The sequence below is a fragment of the Aspergillus welwitschiae genome (assembly GCF_003344945.1).
Source record: "Aspergillus welwitschiae strain CBS 139.54b unplaced genomic scaffold BDQ94scaffold_20, whole genome shotgun sequence".
NCBI classification, from domain to species: Eukaryota; Fungi; Ascomycota; class Eurotiomycetes; order Eurotiales; family Aspergillaceae; genus Aspergillus; species Aspergillus welwitschiae.
The window spans coordinates 511198-529238 of record NW_020798714.1 but is presented as its reverse complement, the minus strand read 5'-3'; the positions used below and the strand labels follow the sequence as shown (position 1 = coordinate 529238).

General features: G+C 50.4%; 9 protein-coding genes across 9 annotated transcripts; 5 read left to right on the top strand and 4 right to left on the bottom strand.

The window, feature by feature from the left end:
* Window positions 1-124: 124 nt before the first annotated feature.
* On the bottom strand, window positions 125-1567 carry BDQ94DRAFT_145709 (DnaJ domain protein). The gene is made up of 2 exons (XM_026766696.1): window positions 1259-1567; window positions 125-1184 (listed from the first exon to the last, which is right to left on the bottom strand). The coding sequence occupies exons 1-2, from the start codon at window positions 1458-1460 to the stop codon at window positions 415-417; spliced, it is 972 nt and encodes a 323-aa protein (XP_026625273.1). The 5' UTR covers window positions 1461-1567; the 3' UTR covers window positions 125-414.
* Window positions 1568-1711: 144 nt separating this feature from the next.
* BDQ94DRAFT_51274 (putative DRAP deaminase) lies at window positions 1712-2723 on the top strand. The gene has a single exon (XM_026775945.1). It carries the CDS (start codon window positions 1834-1836, stop codon window positions 2554-2556), a length of 723 nt encoding a protein of 240 aa, XP_026625272.1. The 5' UTR covers window positions 1712-1833; the 3' UTR covers window positions 2557-2723.
* BDQ94DRAFT_145707 (exosome non-catalytic core subunit RRP42) lies at window positions 2697-4532 on the bottom strand. The gene is made up of 2 exons (XM_026766695.1): window positions 3738-4532; window positions 2697-3671 (listed from the first exon to the last, which is right to left on the bottom strand). The coding sequence occupies exons 1-2, from the start codon at window positions 4284-4286 to the stop codon at window positions 3063-3065; spliced, it is 1158 nt and encodes a 385-aa protein (XP_026625271.1). The 5' UTR covers window positions 4287-4532; the 3' UTR covers window positions 2697-3062.
* A 191-nt stretch (window positions 4533-4723) lies between these two features.
* Window positions 4724-5435, top strand: BDQ94DRAFT_51268 (uncharacterized protein). Its single transcript, XM_026775944.1, has one exon. The coding sequence runs from the start codon at window positions 4878-4880 to the stop codon at window positions 5271-5273; it is 396 nt and encodes a 131-aa protein (XP_026625270.1). The 5' UTR covers window positions 4724-4877; the 3' UTR covers window positions 5274-5435.
* On the bottom strand, window positions 5436-8225 carry BDQ94DRAFT_51267 (serine/threonine-protein kinase). The gene is made up of 3 exons (XM_026775943.1): window positions 7892-8225; window positions 7089-7832; window positions 5436-7035 (listed from the first exon to the last, which is right to left on the bottom strand). The coding sequence occupies exons 1-3, from the start codon at window positions 8063-8065 to the stop codon at window positions 5599-5601; spliced, it is 2355 nt and encodes a 784-aa protein (XP_026625269.1). The 5' UTR covers window positions 8066-8225; the 3' UTR covers window positions 5436-5598.
* Window positions 8226-11363: 3138 nt separating this feature from the next.
* Window positions 11364-11737, top strand: BDQ94DRAFT_145700 (uncharacterized protein). Its single transcript, XM_026766694.1, has 2 exons — window positions 11364-11603; window positions 11695-11737. The coding sequence occupies exons 1-2, from the start codon at window positions 11381-11383 to the stop codon at window positions 11700-11702; spliced, it is 231 nt and encodes a 76-aa protein (XP_026625268.1). The 5' UTR covers window positions 11364-11380; the 3' UTR covers window positions 11703-11737.
* A 572-nt stretch (window positions 11738-12309) lies between these two features.
* BDQ94DRAFT_145699 (uncharacterized protein) lies at window positions 12310-13695 on the bottom strand. The gene has a single exon (XM_026766693.1). The coding sequence runs from the start codon at window positions 13340-13342 to the stop codon at window positions 12914-12916; it is 429 nt and encodes a 142-aa protein (XP_026625267.1). The 5' UTR covers window positions 13343-13695; the 3' UTR covers window positions 12310-12913.
* A 338-nt stretch (window positions 13696-14033) lies between these two features.
* Window positions 14034-14868, top strand: BDQ94DRAFT_145698 (uncharacterized protein). Its single transcript, XM_026766692.1, has one exon. The coding sequence runs from the start codon at window positions 14160-14162 to the stop codon at window positions 14358-14360; it is 201 nt and encodes a 66-aa protein (XP_026625266.1). The 5' UTR covers window positions 14034-14159; the 3' UTR covers window positions 14361-14868.
* A 1040-nt stretch (window positions 14869-15908) lies between these two features.
* Window positions 15909-17131, top strand: BDQ94DRAFT_171490 (uncharacterized protein; the record flags this gene model as incomplete). Its single annotated transcript, XM_026771789.1, has 5 exons — window positions 15909-15982; window positions 16035-16362; window positions 16419-16520; window positions 16591-16953; window positions 17018-17131. The coding sequence occupies 5 exons, from the start codon at window positions 15909-15911 to the stop codon at window positions 17129-17131; spliced, it is 981 nt and encodes a 326-aa protein (XP_026625265.1).
* Window positions 17132-18041: the final 910 nt, after the last annotated feature.

Genomic DNA, 18041 nt, shown 5'->3' with positions numbered 1-18041 from the left:
ACCGGCTGCTTAATTATGCTCAATGTGAGGTGTTTGTTCCTTCAATCACGGCCGAAGCTGTCATGGTCACGTTCTCTCCTTTGCCCCTTCAGCACCTCCTTCTCAATTACTAGCGGTCAACAAGGTATGTCTGTTTTATTACTGCCAGCACTACTACTGTGTATTGGGCACTCAATGGTAGCAAAGTGCCAGAATTCAGAAATAAAACCCAATGTGAAAAAGAAATTGAACGAAAAACAGAAGAAAAACAAAAAAACAAAACAATGCATTCCCATGCCTGACTGCCAAATCACTCAATGTACCATGCTGCAAAGGGCTCTGTCCCTACATGACCTGAACTCCCAACCTCAAAGATAAGTAGTAGTGATAAAAAAATAACGCATAAAGAGACAATCCACCCAAGGATAACACGCCTCACCCCTTGGTCCTCTTCTGCTTCTTCTTTTTCTCCCCACGCGCAGCCATAGCCTTGAAGGCCTCCTCAGGCGGACTCGACCTCCGCTTCCTCCTCGGCTCCAGAGGATTAAGCTTACTGTCCACGTCATACTTCTCCTCCAGTTGATGGCAGAGGACGTCAAGACGGGAGAGGTTTCGCTGTTTAATCATCGCAGCCAAGTCACCCACGTCCTCGGGGTCACCCTTCTTCTTCCTGCCCCCTTGGTTCTTCCTACCCGTCTTAGACTTGTTCTCCTCGATCTCCTTGCCCAATTGTTCCGCCTCCTTCGCTTCCTTCAGTGCCCGCTTCAATCTGGCTTGACGCTTCTTGACCGGCTCCTCTGTGTATTTCTTGTACTCCTGGGCCCTTCCATCCGCAATAGCCGAGTCAATGATGGCACGGAATCGCTCATCATCATCAATGACATTACACAGCATCACTGACTCGTAGATTCTATCCATATCGCCCCGGTGAAGTTCATAGGCCTGCAGTATATCGTTGACCTCTTCCTCAGACCCCTGGTATTCCTGCTTGAGCTTGTCGATCGCATCGACGTCGATGGCGGTCGCGAACTGCTCCCGGTAGAACTCCATCCAGTCGAATCCATCATCTTCTTGCAAGGCTTCCTCTGTGCTACCGGTGCGATCGAATATCTCGCGGCGACGTTCATCGGAAAGGACGGCGTAGGCATAGGCGATCTGTTGGAATTTGGTGTTTGCTTCTTCTTTTTTGCTCGGGGGTGCCTTGTCTGGTGCTGGTGGTTAGACTGTACATTCCACCGAAGTGATAGATAGATAAGAGTATAGTAAAGTATATACGCACCAGGATGATGCTTCAGCGCCTTCTTCTTATAGGCAGCTCTGATCTGGTCTTGAGTCGCTTTGTCATCGACACCAAGGAGCTCGTACAAGTCAAGGACTCTGTGCCGGGGTATAATTATTTCATCGTTTTCATCGCGTTCAATCTCTTCCTCCGAATAGTCTTCATACCATGGGCGGGCCAGAGGGCGGTCGAGGGGTGTCATGACTGACAGCTGGCCAAGGAACCAAAAAGTATCAAGTAAATGATGATGAGAAGAAAAGGAGAAGATCGTGTGCTAAGAACTTATGTAAGAAAGTGACGCAAAGTAGGTAGAAGACTTAACACCTCGGCCGTGAATCTCTCGCGTTGCAACGCAACGTAACCAAACCAGACAAACAGCCCGAAACGCGCGGGACGCGAATCCTCTTAGCTTTCCTAAAGGAGTTATAGCCGACCAGCCATCAATCAATATCAGATAAAAGTAACTAAACTTGATATCTATGCGGTCATAACCCCTCACTCTATCACTTATTCCCCTCCCTGTCTCTCTACACAGTAACACCTACAATACCCAACACAACCACACAACCACAAAAATGGCCACCACTACCACTGACCCCAACAAGAAGGGCATCCCCAGCACCCCCCACCTCCACTACATGACCCAATGCCTCGCCCTCGCCCGCAAAGCCCCCGCCCTCCCAACCAACTTCCGCGTCGGCGCCCTCCTCCTCAGCCGCAGCACAACCGACACCGCACCCACCTACTCCTCCGACATCCTCCTCTCAACCGGCTACACAATGGAATTAGCCGGTAACACGCACGCCGAACAATGCTGTCTATCCAACTACGCCTCTGTGCACGGCGTACCCGACGAGCAAGTCCACACTGTTCTTCCCCACAATGACCCCGAGAGGAAACTTGTTATGTACGTGACCATGGAGCCCTGCGGGAAGAGACTCTCGGGCAATGCGCCGTGCGTGGAGAGAATCATCAATACGAGACAAGGTGGGGAGGGACGGGGCATTCAGAAGGTGTATTTCGGGGTGAAGGAGCCTGGGACGTTTGTGGGGGAGTCGGAGGGGGTGAGGAGGTTGGAGGAGGCCGGGGTGGAGTGGGAGGTTGTGCCGGGCTTGGAGAGAGAGATTTTGGAGGTTGCGGTTGAGGGACATGAGAAGGAGAAGAGGGAAGAGGAGGTGAGGAGCGCGTTGGAGGGGGTGAAGACGGATATTGAGCCGAGTGAGGAGGAGAGGAGGAGGCAGGAGACGCAGCCGAGGAATCCGAAAAAGAGGATGATGGAGGGGGAGATGATGATGTAGACTTTTCCTGTACATTAGGTTTGGTAATGGGGTGGGGAGGTGTTGAGTTGATGCCGCTGGCGGTATTGTCTGTGTATACATGTGTATAGTGGGTGAAAGTTTGGATGCACAGCCTACGAATTTGAAGAGAAATAAACATGGATAGCTTCCGGATTGATGTTTGAGAACTATCTGTTACAAATATTGAAATCTAATAGTGTGAATGCGCTGTGGAAGCTCGGATAGAATGGTGTATCATTGGCATGCTGGACATGCTTCTGTCATTGAATCCCTCCTCCCTCACAGCACGAGGTAGTAGATCGGTATTATTGTGTCTAATGTACCTGTCTAATCTCTCTTCAGAGGACCACCGCTTGTTCCTGGAATCGGTATCAGAGATAGGGTAGATAGCGTCGGACTGCTATCCCATATTGTCCACTCTTGCGGTGGTGCGCGGGTGCATTATGCCCTCCATGATTCTAGCCACAGCTTGAGGCAATATTTTCAACCATTCGTCAACCAATTGATCAGCCCACCTGGACTCCCTCAAGACCCTCAAGGACCTCTTCACCAACACCTCCCTTCTGCAAGACCAGCTTGAGCATCTTTGCAATCGTGCGCCGCTTGACACCGCCCCGTCGGGGTCTCCAAACGCCCGCGACCTCTTCGCCAGTAGACGGGTCCGTCATGGCCGCCTCTTCCGCAGCTGCTGTAGAACCCAGTGTCGCCACATTCTCCGAGTTCGACACACCCGGCTGCGTAAGACGGGACGGAGGGTCGACTGTGCGAATAGAAAGTAGTTTCAGACCATCCGAGTCACTATCCTGGGTGATAGAAACAGCCAGAACAGTATCCGCGACAGTGATTTCCTCCCTGTTAGGATCAAAGATGACATTATCGCCCACTGAAATAACAAGCAGCGTCACGGGAGGCCGGACCTGCTTCGTAGAGGATAGGCGAGGCCCAGACTGCGAGCGGGGGTATAGATATTCAGCGGCATTCCAATCATCATCGAAGAAGGGATCTTCTTCTCCCTTGGACTTGAGCTTAGGCAGCTTAGTCGACAAAAGAGCCAAATGAGTCGTCAAAGACAGCAACGGCAGCGGATACGACAGAGGCTGCGACAGCAGCAGCACCTGTACGAACACCATTAGCACCACTCACCCCTAACCCCCTCCACCAGGAAAGAAGCAATCACTCACATCAATATACAACCTCCAATGCCACCTCTTATTAATAACCAACCTCCCCTTCAACCCCCCAGCCATCTCATCCTCACCCTTTCCATCGCCTCCAGCGACCGACTCAACAAGCGGCTCGCGCATCATCTCCGACAAGAAAACCGGGAGGGCATCATCATCCCGAAACCCCGGGATCTCAATAGACATCTGCACCCACGAGCCATGGCCATGACTGGATGTTTTCTGGCCCTCTCCGCCTTCATTATCGGCGTAATCTTCCTGCGTTTTTTGCGATAGATTCAGTGCTTCGGCCGCAACAACGGTCTTTTCCACCTCAGCCTTCACACCCACGATGGCTTGCGTACCGTCAGCGAACCCAACGCGCGCGCTACCGTTGGTGCCCGGCAGAATGTCTGTTTCTGCGGTCAATGGGCGGAATTGCGTGGGCGAGCGGCCATCGGGGCGGATAGGGCCGTCTGGGAGAGATAGTGATGTGTAGAGGTAGGAAAGCTCTGCTGGGGAGATGAGGGGCGTTTGGGAGGCGGAGGAGGCCTGGCGTTGGGCGGCCATTTTGTGGAGTTGTTATGGCTTTTGAGGTGAGGATTGGGTTAGCTGGTCGATTGGTAGGTCGGTAGCCTGCGACTTCTTCGCTGAGGATTGCCGCAAGTCTTGCGCGGAGTGGTGGACGAGGGTCAATAGTATAGCGTAAGTAGGAGGTAAAGGTGAGACTTTGATGATGGTGCCTTCACTCGTAGGGCGCTCTAGTTAAGCCTCCCACGCCAAATTAGAACCTCTATATATATCGTTCGCGACAAATCCAGTCTCGATGGGAACTTTTGACGTAGTGCTGCATTGGGAAATTCTGCCGGTGGGCGGGAAATGGTTGTTCCGTGATTACTACCGGGAGTACGAAGTACACCAGTTGCATACCAGCAGAGCGCTTTCGAGAGCATCATAATATTACAGGTTTACTTGCTTGCTAACTCCAGGAAAATTTGAGATTCGAGTGATAAAGTATTTTGACAGACAGTGGTCTGTTCCATTAACAGTAGATATAAACAGACGGGTATCCCGTCGGGTAAGTCCTATATTACAAGATTGTTCAAGCCCAGAACCAGCCACCAGTGCTCCTTCCCAAAAAGTGGTAAAATTGTACAATAGATGAATGGAAGTTCTTTTGTTCTTGTGGAGGAAGCTTGTGGCATCGCTTCCCATCCGCGCATCGAGACAGAAAGGAATGAGGGGGGTAGAGAAAGAATGATGAGGAAGGATCAATGCCCGGGAAATATACAGAGGGGTGAAGGGAGTTTGACAAAAGGAAATGGTCGACTGCAGGGGTCAGGGCGTATGCGGGGAGCTGAGTATGCAGGTGTAATGTATATATATCGAAGGAATGGTAGCAGACATTGCGACTCGCGCGATTGGTATCAGTGCAAACAGATGAGCAATGTGCAGGTGATGTTAGGATATCAAGGAACGAAAGACATATATGCAAGTGGTATACCGAAAACAAGGTGCGAGGCCGACGGTATCTATAAAAGGGCCTTTGGGGTATGAAAACAGAACCAGACAAATGAAAGAAACCCGGGCTGAACCATGGCCTATACAAACATGGGTACAAATCAAAGCGCAGGATACATAAGAACAAAGACACAATGAAATGGGAGGAAAAAAAACAAAATGAAAAAAAGATGAATAAGCTGCCAACCCTCCGTGGATAAAAGAAACAGAGTAGACACCAAATCCCATACGCCTTTGCTCGGTTAATTCGCCGATTCCGCGCGTGACCACCACGTTTTTGTTCTTTTGATTAAATATGAACAAGATCTGAGAAAGATGATGAAGAAATGAAAAGAGTTGTGCCTTCTCCAGCACGGAGAAGCTAACGGTAAGTTGCTGAGCCTGTCAGGAACTTGGCCGGAGCTGGCTTCGCCCAGTCACCATCTTCATATGGTGGGGTTGGCCATTGGCGACTGGTGTTTGCGTCCGTCTTCTCCTCCGCAAGGGGCAGGCGTCTGCACGGCGTAGCGTCTGAGTGACCGAAGCAGACGCCATCGCACTTGGCGGACGGGGAGGGGGTAGGATAAGGACTAGGCAGGGGGCGAGAGCTGTCGTTACCCACGGCCGGGCGGCTGTAGTTCGACGAAACTTCCGATGATACTTCGGTCTGTGCCAGACGCCTAGCAGCCTTGCTCGCCGAATGCAAGACTTCATCCAACAGCTCGTCCTCTTCTTCGGGAGTCTCATAGCGGTGGATTGGGTTGTTTGACATCTGCATTGCGCGCCTAGTCCGGCTGGAGATTGGCCCTCCCGTGCCACTGGTCGACACAGGGCTTTCTCCCATTGAGCGAATCGAGCCCTGCGGCATAGATTGGCGCTTGGTGCTCTCAATAGGGGAGGTGATTTGCACCGGAACATTGCCAAGGGCGGCCGAGTCAAGCGAATACTTCACAGTCTGGAGCGCTTTGTCCAGCTCCGAGAGATCAGAATTCTGCTTGGACTCGCTAACGTTGTTGACGGAGTCCAGAGCCAGAGAGGACCGATTCGACCAAGGCATGCAGCCGGCGTTGGCCTCAACATCGTCGGTACCAGAGTTGGCCTGGTTGCGACCGGATAGTCTGCGAGCGCGCTTGCGGAGGTGCGAAAAGAAGCTCTCCTTGGGGGTCACTGCGGAATACACGTTTCCCCCGCCATTGAGCGCTCGCTCCGCTTCTTGGCGGTGGATTTCGGCGTAGTGATTACCGTGCGAGTTGACAGAAAGCTGTCTGCCAATCTTCTTGCTCGCCTTGCTGGCGTTGGCACTGTCGCCAGAATGCGCGAGAGACGAATTGGCTTGCGCTGTGACCGCATTAGAGAGAGGAGAGACTGGCCTAATCGAGGGCAGGATAGGCATTGGAGCCCCATTCGCCCAAGTGGCACGCTTACTGGCCGCCGGCTTGCTCTTCCCAACCTGAAGGTCCGAATATGCCACCGATTGCTTGGAGGAATTCTCACTCTCCACAGGTGGCACCGGGCTTTCCGACCTGCCGATCAGAGACCTCCGGAACCACGAGGACTTGTATGACAAGGTCGAAGATTCACTTGCATCACGATTGGCGGACTTGAAGCTCTTGTCCGATTGCTTCCGGCCCAGAAGGCGAGCTGTAGAAGACTTGGGCCTCAATGGGTCAATGGCATCAGCGAAGTACTCGTGGTTGAGAGCCTGTGTCGAAGTCGGTCTATTCTTAGGATCCCACATCAAACACCACGTGACAAACTGGCTAAGAGCAGCGGGCCACTGGGGCGCCTGAAGGATGCTTTCCATGGAATGGGGCGCCATCTACGTTTCATTAGTAATCGCCTCGTACCGCGGGTAGCGCAGGGTAATCTTACCTTCGGAAACGTAAATCCCAGCTTCTGGGCAAGACGCGAGCCCTCTCTCCACTCACCTCCTCCGAGCTTATTCCCCGACTTACTGTACCAGTTACCAGGGCTTCCCATAATCTCACAAACGCGCCAGACCTGGTCGACTTCGTTTCCACCGGGGAACAATGGCTTCAGGGTAGCAATCTCGACCGCCATAGCCCCGACAGCCCACATGTCCACGGGTGCTGAGTACTCTCCTGCACGCAGGAGAACTTCAGGCGCCCGATACCATCTGGTAGAGACATATGTCGTGTATGGGAGCTTGGAATGAGTCTCTCTTGCGAGACCAAAGTCGGCGATCTTCACAGTATATGTCGGGGGAGTAGAAGGAGGGGTAACGAGGTTAGAGTAACGGCTGAAAGCAGAGTCATTAGGGGCGGATGTCGAGACGAGGATGTTTTCAGGTTTGATGTCGCGATGGAAGAAGTGATGGGCATGGATATGGTCGAGACCACCCAAGATCTGGTAAAGGATGCTCTTGACATGCTTGCCATCGAACGGCTTATGATCCCGGGCTTTCATTAATTGGTAAAGGTTGCCATCCATATACTCCATGCAGATGTGTAGTTTGCGTGAGAGCGGGTCGAGGAAGATATCGAGGGCTGGGACAAGGTGGGGATGGGGTGGCAGGGATCGCAGGAAGATGACTTCACGGAGTTCGAGGCATGGGGCCAATGACTCGAAGGTCTTTTTCATCGTCTTGATGGCAACCTAGGAACAGGAATCAGCAACCCAGCGGAAAAGAGTAAAGAGGCCTTGAGATAGCATACCATCGTCCCCCTCCGTGCAACATTGGAGCCAGCAGTCCGCACACGTGCGACTGCCACGCTACCAAAGCTGCCATCACCCACTTCCTTGAGGACCTCGAACCTGTCTTCGAGGCTGGCGACTGAAGTGGGTGCAGCGCCCCGTGATAAGGAGTGGTGGTCGTAGCAGACTGTCATTGTGTCTCTCTCTCCCTTCTCTTCTCTGCCAGCAGAAAATCCAAGAGAATCTTGTGCGGCGACGAGGGGCCTAAATTAGGAGGTAAGGAATGTGTAGAGGAAGTACACGGCTCTTCCAGTTGAGTGTCGGGAATGTCGATAGATAGGATCAGGTGCGCATCATCCGCAGTCAGGCAATGTGATATCCACGGGGAGTGTTGTGGTACTTTCCCATGGGTAGGTATGGGTAAGGTGCAGGATGCGATAAGGATTAGGTGCAGAAGAGATTCGGGACAAAATTGGGACCCAGAGAAGAGGGGAAAGGGGTAGTCATGTAGTTCTCAGGGAAGAAGCGAAGGTGGAGGAGTGGGAAGATCTGGAAACCAGATGGAAGACCCAGAGGATTGGACGTGATCACTGTAGTGATAGGAGCGGATCCGGATGGGTGGACACAAGCTAAACGAAAGGATGATCGGAGGCCGCCTTGGACAGAGAGGGGAGGGGGGTTTTGGTGGTGGGAGGGAAGAGGGAAAGAGAGAAAAGGGAATAACTAGACAAGCCCCTGACGCGGTGACAGCTTTAGCCTTTACCAGCTCCAAGACGAAGAGGAGAAGTTGGGTCCGGGCCGTGGGGACTGAAGAGGCGGTCGACGACGAAGCGGGTTTGGTGAAAAAGGCGATGGTGCAGATCCGAAATAAAATAATATAAATTATAAAAATAATAATTATGCTTCCAAAGGATAAAAATGATGCAGGTGGGTTTTTTTATTGAGGGGTTAAAAAGGTTCTGAACCGGAGGGACGGCCAGTGGATGGATGACATGGACCAAAGGGTCGAATTGTTTTTTCCCTTGGGAATTGACGGCAGATGCACGACAGAGAGAATGTGATGATCATGCAGAGCTCTGTTGTTGTCGTTCTCCATTCGAGGTTGGGGGGAAACGACCAAGGGGGAGGGGGGGAGGGGGCAAGTAGGAGGAGTGGCAGAAAAGAAGGCAACAATTGAGGTGTTAATATGAGGGCCGAACGGTGACGCGAGTGGTCCAGCGAGAGAGTAGGCGACGCGAAAGAAAAGCCGGAGAAGCAAGCCTAGAGAGGCAAGATTACCTATTCAAACAGGACCTCAAGTTGAGTCTGTACTACCCAGTCACCAGTCACTTACTCTAACTACTTTTCTACTAAACCCAAGCTACCAAGCGCCTAGTAATATTAACCCTCTCTGGCCATTCGTTCCAGTCTCCGTATTAGCCCGGCCGCTAAGGTATCCGCGCGAAATCGGACTCCGTAATCGTCCTCTGGAACAAGAGTCATTCATACCGACTGAATTCGTATTATTACTTAGCTACTACTAATAATAATACCCATGAATAATGTGGTCAACGCCATACCATGCTGCGTTTAGCGGACTTTACCTCCACTTGGGTCACTGAGAGAGGAATGGTCGAGGAACGGAGACCCACCCTTTTCACCCAAGGAATCCGAAAAGGAGGTTCAGGGAGTTTCCCAACTTACCATACACGGGCGGCCCAAGGGGGAAAAGGAACCCTCGAAGGCGGCACCTGGCGGTTCTTGGTTCATGGTACATTGCCGAAAAGGTCAAGACGAAAACATGGAAATGCACAACAACACTATCCCCGCAGCTAGAATGGAGAAATCTTGGGACAACGATGGTTTAGGAACATGCTTGCGGAGTCCATACCGTAAGTAGTGATGAGGAAACACCCAGTTCTGAAGTCTACACCTCTGGGGGGGAAGAGGAGGAGAAAGGAATAGATCCGTCGTTCTATCGAAATACCCCAAGTCAAAGAAGGAAAGAGACGAAAAAAAAAAAGGTGATTACTTTTTTCCTTCCCCTCAGGTAGTTTTCGGCGTTTACGGTTTGTTTGTTTTGGAGAGTCCCCGGTCCACGAAGAATGCCGTAAATTACTGTCTTCCTATTACCGACATTTCTTAACGGAAAGCCCCAGGATTTCCAACGAATGACTTTGAAGGCTTTTGAGCTGCTGTGTGATTGCTGGCTTCCCTTAAGCAATTGAAATCCTTTGCATAGGGCAGCTTAGTTGCCCACGAAGCGAGTTATCCTATCTTTCAGTATTAGACATAGCATTTTCGATCAGAACAGCAGTAGTGTTTCCAACCAATCGTCTCTGTCTAGATGTATCTTCCGAGGTACTTTGCTTGTGTTGACTAGGTGATGATAGTGATTCATAGTGTCCCGTTCCAACGGAGACTACTCGACAGACCAGTTGTGTCATATCTTTACATTACATCTGAATCGGGACACACCCCCGATCCTGTCGAGAGTTGTCATTCTTAACTATATCGAAATTATGTGGCGCAACTGTTGTCGTTTGAGCTCACGCCGGGGCAAATGAGATTCATCGCGAGTTGAAAGGATCTAACAAAGTTCGGTCTAAGATGAGGTGTAGAAAACAGTTTAGACTGTCCAAACATCCCGTCTTGGAGACTTTTGGAGGAGGGCAATGAGCAGACTTTCAAAGAGATCGAAATGAAAAACGGCCTGGGAGGAGCCTTAGGTACTTCATGCGACCAGTCATCATCACACGTCGCTTTGAAGACTCTGGATTCTGGCGAGGTCCAGCCTTAATCGACTCCACTTGGTCTCCGCCTCTAGTAATCGTTAGACGGGCGCTAGCAAGGTTGGCCAGGGGTTGGGCCGCGTCTCTCTTGCTTCAACCTGGGTTGCAACCTTTCCCAGAGTGATGCGACTTGCTCGGCCATCCCACTCAGGGTCTCGGATAATCATGACACTCTAGACTCTCCAGCAAATGTGACAGGTAGTGCTCCCTACGCCCCAAACTGTGACGGTTGTACGGCACTTCGCCTCGTATAATCCATCATTCAGGGGTCGCATGTGATACCCGCATTACCTCATCTACAGCACCCCAGAGAGTGTGTGGAAGAAAATAATAAAGAGCTGCAACAAAACCCAGATTTGAGTTAAGTTACAGCGCGAGCTATCCTTGCCGATAATATATGAGCGTAAAATAGCTTACCAGCCGAGGAAGCATAACTAATGCCTGTTCTAGGGCGGGTTAGTCAACTAGTAAGTAAGTAGCTCTGAGTTGCTGACTTCCGAATTAGATAGAGAGAGGTCAGCCGGGGATCCACAGAACAAGAAAAAGAAGATACGTACAGCCTGTGAGCAGTTTTACAGTTCATGCACGTTGTTATCTGGATCCATTTTTATTGATAGTTCATCTGTTGTCTTGAACAATGGATCCAGCCAACAGTGGCTGGACATGTATCCATTCCCCGTACATCCGTCGCCTGCCTGCCCCCTCCCCCTCTTTATGCTTAGGTGGCTGACCGCCAGCATGGCAACACTTACAGTAACTAAGTTATATACCCACAGGCTGCAACAACTGATCTTCAAATCGAGCCTGGAAACTGTTTATCCATCTGCCGGTACTACATCGATAGAGATGTGGCTTGCATGTCTGCCCCTCCGGGTATGCTGGTCCGGACTTTCCTGGGTAATCTACATGTGTAACACTTTTCCGAGGGTTGAAACGGAAAGGATTGCTCGGTCGAAAGTTGGTATGTTCATCAACAGCGGGAGATGGCCGAAGGGAAAACGTCGCTGTTTCATCAATACTATTGGTGCTTCAGCTGACAGAGAGGTTGACAGGGCAATGAAGAAAGAAAAGCAAAAAAGGAGAGAAAAATTTTCGTAGTGTGAGAAAAGTACTGTTACTCGGGGAAAGAAGGAACAGGAGTAAGATGCCGTACTACCATGGTCGACGAAAGGCAGGATGTCTTGTTCCAATCATCCACCAAGGTCTCCGCAACCCGTGCTTGACGTCTACAAGGTTCAAGACAATATTCCTGGTGCTCTAAAGAAAATAACTTGTAGCACAGCTCCATGGCAATCAACATATATGAGACGCTTCTGAGTACTATGTTTCTGAAGGTTACGCGTTTCCACATTTCTGGAGCTGAGATTTGTCTCGAAATATCGGGTCAGTATGGATATGTCTTCGGAGTACTATGGACCGCATACTCCGTGCGCTGAATCAAGTAGACGCTTCAACTATCCAAGCCAGTCGAGCCCCCGAAGATTTGCATTGTGCTTAGAACGCTATATTTACTGGGGGACTACCCCATATGGATAGAGGGCGATGCTCACACAGGTGCTTACTTACCTGATGCATACAGTATGCACAGGTATGGCCGATGCTGGATCCTTCTGGATGTATAGACTTCATACATCAAGCGAAGTTGATCAGCTGTAGCTAAGCCTGTGCATCTGCGAGATCAGATCCAGGACACAGACGGTGCCCTGTGGAAAGTACGGGGCACATTAAGTACGCAACATACCCATTGCTTGTGTAGGACAGTTGTTACCACAGTTACCATTTTCCATATTTCTTTTTTTCCCCTTCTCTTTTGCATGCAAAGAGTTGAGTTCGCCACTGGATGCACCAATTCTTGAGACTAGGAAGCCGCATATAGACTCATTTACCAGGCTTTTCCGTTCTACCCTTGCAATGTGGGGTGATCATAGCCGATCTTATGATAAGATGTCATCGCTGGATACTTTGATGACGGGGGGGGGATCATCAACCCTCACAGAGGGCATTAGTAGGCGGGCTTAATCGCCAAACTCTGAATTGGTATTGCTCCAAACCACTACATACTCAAAGCAGCATAGATAGTGGCTCCATGGGCGTGATCTTTTTCCATACACAGTAGTACTGTTATGCACGGAGTAGGGTGTCCTGCTTGATAGGAAGATTGGGGGATTCCATTCCTGTCACGGTGGCGGGTGATGGGTCATGGACGGAGAAGCCATGTCTTGAAGTTGGTCATGTCTGGAGCCGAGACGCGTATGATCAGCTACACCGCACCTACGACCTATGTTTACTCCGTACACTCGTTAAGATCCGGTTTTGATGACAGGCCATACAGATGCCAAAAAAGGGGTCTAGAGATGGATTGGTCACCGCTTGTGTCACTTGACCGGTGACAGGCTTCAATAAACCACTCGGTGGGAACGGCGAAGAATGGAGACAGTCAGTCACCGTCTTTTTGAGGTCCATCGTAGTATCCTCCCTCCCCTCTTCTTTAGTGTTCTTCACATTTCTTCTTTTCCATTCATGAATTGAATGATGAGAGGAGGGGAAGGGATGCGTGTTCTGGGGGGAAAAGAAGAAAACATTGAGGGGTTTGAGTACACAGTTGATGAGGACTGTGCGATGCTGGTGGGCCAACCAACCAACCACTCGAGAAAATACGACTCGTAATCTTGTCGGCATGACATCTGCTCCCTCCCCCATTGATGGTCTTTGCTCTTCTTGCCACGGAGTGTCTCTCCTACCGCTACCTAGGCTACGCGTATTATTGTTTATTTACCTCTTCTTTTGTTTTGATGTTTCCTTGGGTGGCATCATGCCATTTGGGCTGTTTTATTTACATAATCATGGTTCAACCACAACAATCGCGGCTGTTCTTCCAATAGAGAGAAACCTACGCGACATTAGTACAAAGTGACAACAACAACAACCACAAAGGCAGAAAAAGTTTGCGTGGGATTTGAGAAGGGGGGGAAAGCCAATGATTGCAATTTCTTGGAAAGTTTCGGGCACCAGCGCAGAAAGGGAAGGGTGGGTGACTGGTACCGGAGTCCTAGACGACTGGCTGATGGGCCTCCACCCCCAAAACGGATAGATCAGAGCTCGGAAGACGTGGTTTTTATGGAACCAACGGGCTTAGTCGACCGCCGGCCGTCTGAGTTACCAGCCAAGGGTAATTGGGAAGAACCAACAGTGGAGCAGCTTCATTCAAATGAGTGGATATTAGCCAGTTCGCATGCGGATACCGTGGACCTGCTGATTGCGCCGGGGCAGTCGGGGAATGCGGATCCCCACTCGGCGTGAGGCCCGTCCCCGCTACCCGACAGACCCGGCTATGGATCTAATTCTCTAGTCAGCCAGTAGTCGTTGCGTCCGGCGAGATGGTGAGGATTACGATGGAGTCCCCAAACGGATCCGTAACCAACAAATGGATCTCCTACTTTGTAGGTGTCTCGCGGCCCAGTTGACCTATCTCGCTAGCAGCTCCGCCGCTCCTTAGGGATCTCTTAGCCATGCTACTATGCCAGTAGCTTTCGAAGCCGGCTCATTCCACGAGCGTTCCAGAAGGATGAAGGACGTTCGTGGAATCGACGAAGAAGGAGATCAGGAGACGGAAATCTCGCAATTACCTTCTCTAGGCAGAGAAGCTCATCGTCTCAAGCGGAACCCCCGTCGGCTTGGCCGCTTGAGTCAACCGTTGGAACGGAATAACTATGGGTAATAATATTGAGGGTGGCTCTCTATCGTCGACGGACTACGGAGCGCCATGGAGGATCAACAAAGAATTCCCTGCAGGCAAAGCCGACTAAAGACCTTCTGGAACGCCACTAAGGATTCCACATTATTAATTCTCAATTGCCCCAGTCCATGAATCTCTGCGTGGGTGATCAAAAGTACCTTCGACGAGCTTAAGCAGGTACAGGATGTGCTTGCATCAGGAGGTGCGTTCTCCATATGGATGCCTCTGCCCAGTTTCTGCTCTTACCTACATGGGTGCCACCTTTCAGTGGGTGCGCTGTGTCTACTCGACTGTGTACAGACCCTCCTGTTGATCAGTCCCATCCCAGCAAAGACAATTTCATCGTGACTAGCCAATCGTGATGTGAATCAGGCTTGTCTTGACCCTGACGAAAACATGATTGCTGGATTAGCCGGCTGGACTTGCAGTAGTCTCAGGGTGTCTGCATTCCCGCATGCTAGATCTACCCTTTTCCCTCTTTTTTGCTCCTTTTTTATATTTCTCCGACGCGGTGTGCGGAAGTCTGTGTAGATCGATGGGGATCCTACTAGGATATCGGAGTACTGTGTAGAAAGTCCGGTCAGGATGTAATCTCGCTTCAGATATGATGCATCCCAGCCAACCTATGAAAAGGCGGGGTAGGCAAGTATACCAGCGAAAATGACTGACTTTTCAGTTCACTTCATTTAAGTGTTCATATTTTTCTTCCCCTCATCTTTGAGATTGTCTGTGCAGTCAGTGCATGCTACGTCATTGTGCCCAGCTTCATTTTCACATTAGTTAACATACTTCGTAGTGATTCGTGACTCAATGACACTTTCAGCTAAAGTCAGGTAGTGAGGTAGCCAGGAGAGTAACAATATCTGCCTACCGGGTTGATGAGAAACAAGCCACCAGCGATGCAAACGAGCTCACAAAAGCGCCGAGACATGCGTTTGGCACTGTCAGCAAACCAGTTGCAAGACATCTCATCTCTGACCACCGTCTATCTATCTGTATGACACAGTCATGAGAATCAAACTCTGAGGGGCAGATGTGTGTTTCTGACCAGCCCAACTTGGATAAATGACAGTTACAGCGCAAAATGAGAGAAACATGGCGTTTTCCGTACTCAACAATACAATCAGCCTCCCGTGTAGTCTGACCAGGTATTGACTTCCTCTTCGGACGGAACTTACCACTCAGGCTTCAGGATGTTGTCTACAAACCTCGACTATTAACTTCTTCTTCACCAAGTGTCTCGCGTCACTAACAGGTGGCTGGCGCCTAGATGCTCTTCGAATATCTTCGCAGGCGGTTTCCTCCATCTGCATTCACCGTCTCACTAACACTGTTCACTGGAGCTTACGTTGCCTGGGCAGGAATGCCAGTGATAGATTGTTCTGAGAGCCTATAAAGTCGCCTGGAAAGTGTTTCCTCTGTTTCTCCTTCGTTTCACCTCGCGTCTTCGACATCGTGGCTTGTATCTAGCTGGTCTGAGGCAACTTCATCGTCCTCCTGATTAGTCGTTCCCCCCGGATAGCTCTCACCATGGGCCCATCCAGACGGGCCACTGTGGTCCCAAACGCCTTTGCCGGTGGCTATAGCCAGACAGTCAGAAACCGGTCAGTTTTCTGCTGGATACGCTGCAGATCGGTCTCGCTGACTATACTATAGGCTTGACAAGGTTGTTTTCCCGGATAGGTGTGTCTACTACTTCACTCTTCAACATGTCAATATTACTTTGTTCTACATCTTACGTGATCTTAGAATCAAATGCGGAACATGCAAGAAGTTTCGGTACATCGGCACTTTCTCTAACAGACAACTGGACATTCTACGCCATGCGGTAGTGGCTGAGGGAGCTTCGGCTGCTACCAGCGGACGTGCTAGATGCAGACAGTGCACCGGTCCAGGAAATACTGAATTGAAATGCACACAGTGTGACCGCGTCAAATCGATTGAAGAGTTCGCGAAGAACCAGCGGCACGAGCGTGATTCTGCGGTATGCTTACTCAATTTAATCGCGGTGGATTTCAGCTGGGCTAATTTTCAGGGCAGCGTTGCATGAACTGTGTCCAGAAACATACGGAAACTGAACCCTTGATGGATGAAATTAAGCAGATCACCGGAGGCGATGATACTACTGCTAGCTCTGTTACTGTTGGGAATCCCCATGATCTCTACTACTATATCAATATAGTTTAGTTGCGACGTACTGACAAGCTCGAAGAGCCAGGCAGGCAGTAGCTCTTTGGCTACTTCTTTGAAGCGTCTCCAACTGAGCGGTGCTCATGAGGGATCTGTTTGCAGTGACGATCTGGATGACGATGACGATTTGTCCATTGGCGGTGGTGTCTTTTTGGAGCCTAGACACACCGACGAGAATAGCAGCACCAATAACAAGGGCAAGGAGAAGGTCTTCACCGGCTACGATCCTCAGGGAAACCCGCATGTACTCACCCACCGCGCAGAGGCCACGCAGTCCTACCAGAGCGAATGGTCTGTCTGGGGAGTTAAGAACAAAGCCCTTCGAAGTGAAGCCGGTCCCGCCAGATCAACGCCGAAGAGGGAAAGAAACTTCGCCAAAGTCCCGGTAAGTGCCACCGATTTTGCATATTTGCGAAGAACCAATGTTGATGACGATTGATTCTACGCAGGGCGCGCGCTATGAAAAGCACGAACTGCCGAGCATGGCCATTCCTGATTCCAGCGGCGCGAACATCCCTTCTGACGATGAGGACGAAGTGAACGATTTGGACGTCTTTCTGTGAGCAAGCTTGGTATACCCGGGCAGAAGGTCAGATGTAGCAGGGATCGTACTGAGTCTGAAGATATCGGGACTAATGAGATGACCGGAAAAGCTGTGAAAACCCATGTGAATTTCTTCTGTCCCCGATTTCGGGTTACTGTCTTAACTCTTCTATTCATCTAATCAACCTTGCTTTTTCTGAGTTGGTATGACAAATGTACTGTAGCAGCCGGAAACGATGAGCGATCACAGCTAGGGGGAGGCGCTATAGTGGCTGTATTCTCAATCATGGTCCCATTGCTGTTACTATAGTTGTCAGGTTCCTTTGTAGGGGCAATCTAAGAATATGGATGGTTCCACCCTCAATCAACCATGGATGAAGTGATCTTGGTTTCTAGGTGGTTCGTTCCCGCCCAGGAACCATAGACTGTCGGCCCGCTGGTCTATAGTAGTGGTGTCTTTATATAGCGGGTTAGGAAAGCATTGTGAATGACTGTAGAGAGCTTCGCAAAGTTGTCAAATAGCCATCGATGGAAATTTCATAAAGCGAACTCTTCGATTGCCATTGGTGAAGGATAATGATGATGGAAACTGAAGGTCATTAAGGGGTGGCAGAGGGAGAAGAAGCGAAGGCAGAGAGAATGATTGCATCTCCAAAATAAGATCCCCGCAGTCCGCCTGCCATGACGTAGGCGGCCATCCAGTCTTTTCTTTCCAGTGTAGACAACTCTGTGAACTTACCTTTTTATTTTTCTCTACTTGTCATCTGCTCTTTTCTTTGTCTTTCGATCTTCTGTTCCTTTCTGCATCAGACACGCGACGACCCACTTCAGCTGTCACTCCTCTGCTTTTCTCTGCCCAGCCCACTTCGCTACACACTCAGTGTATCCCGTTGGTTTCACCATCCGTCGCCCCTCTTCCTGCCCCGTCTT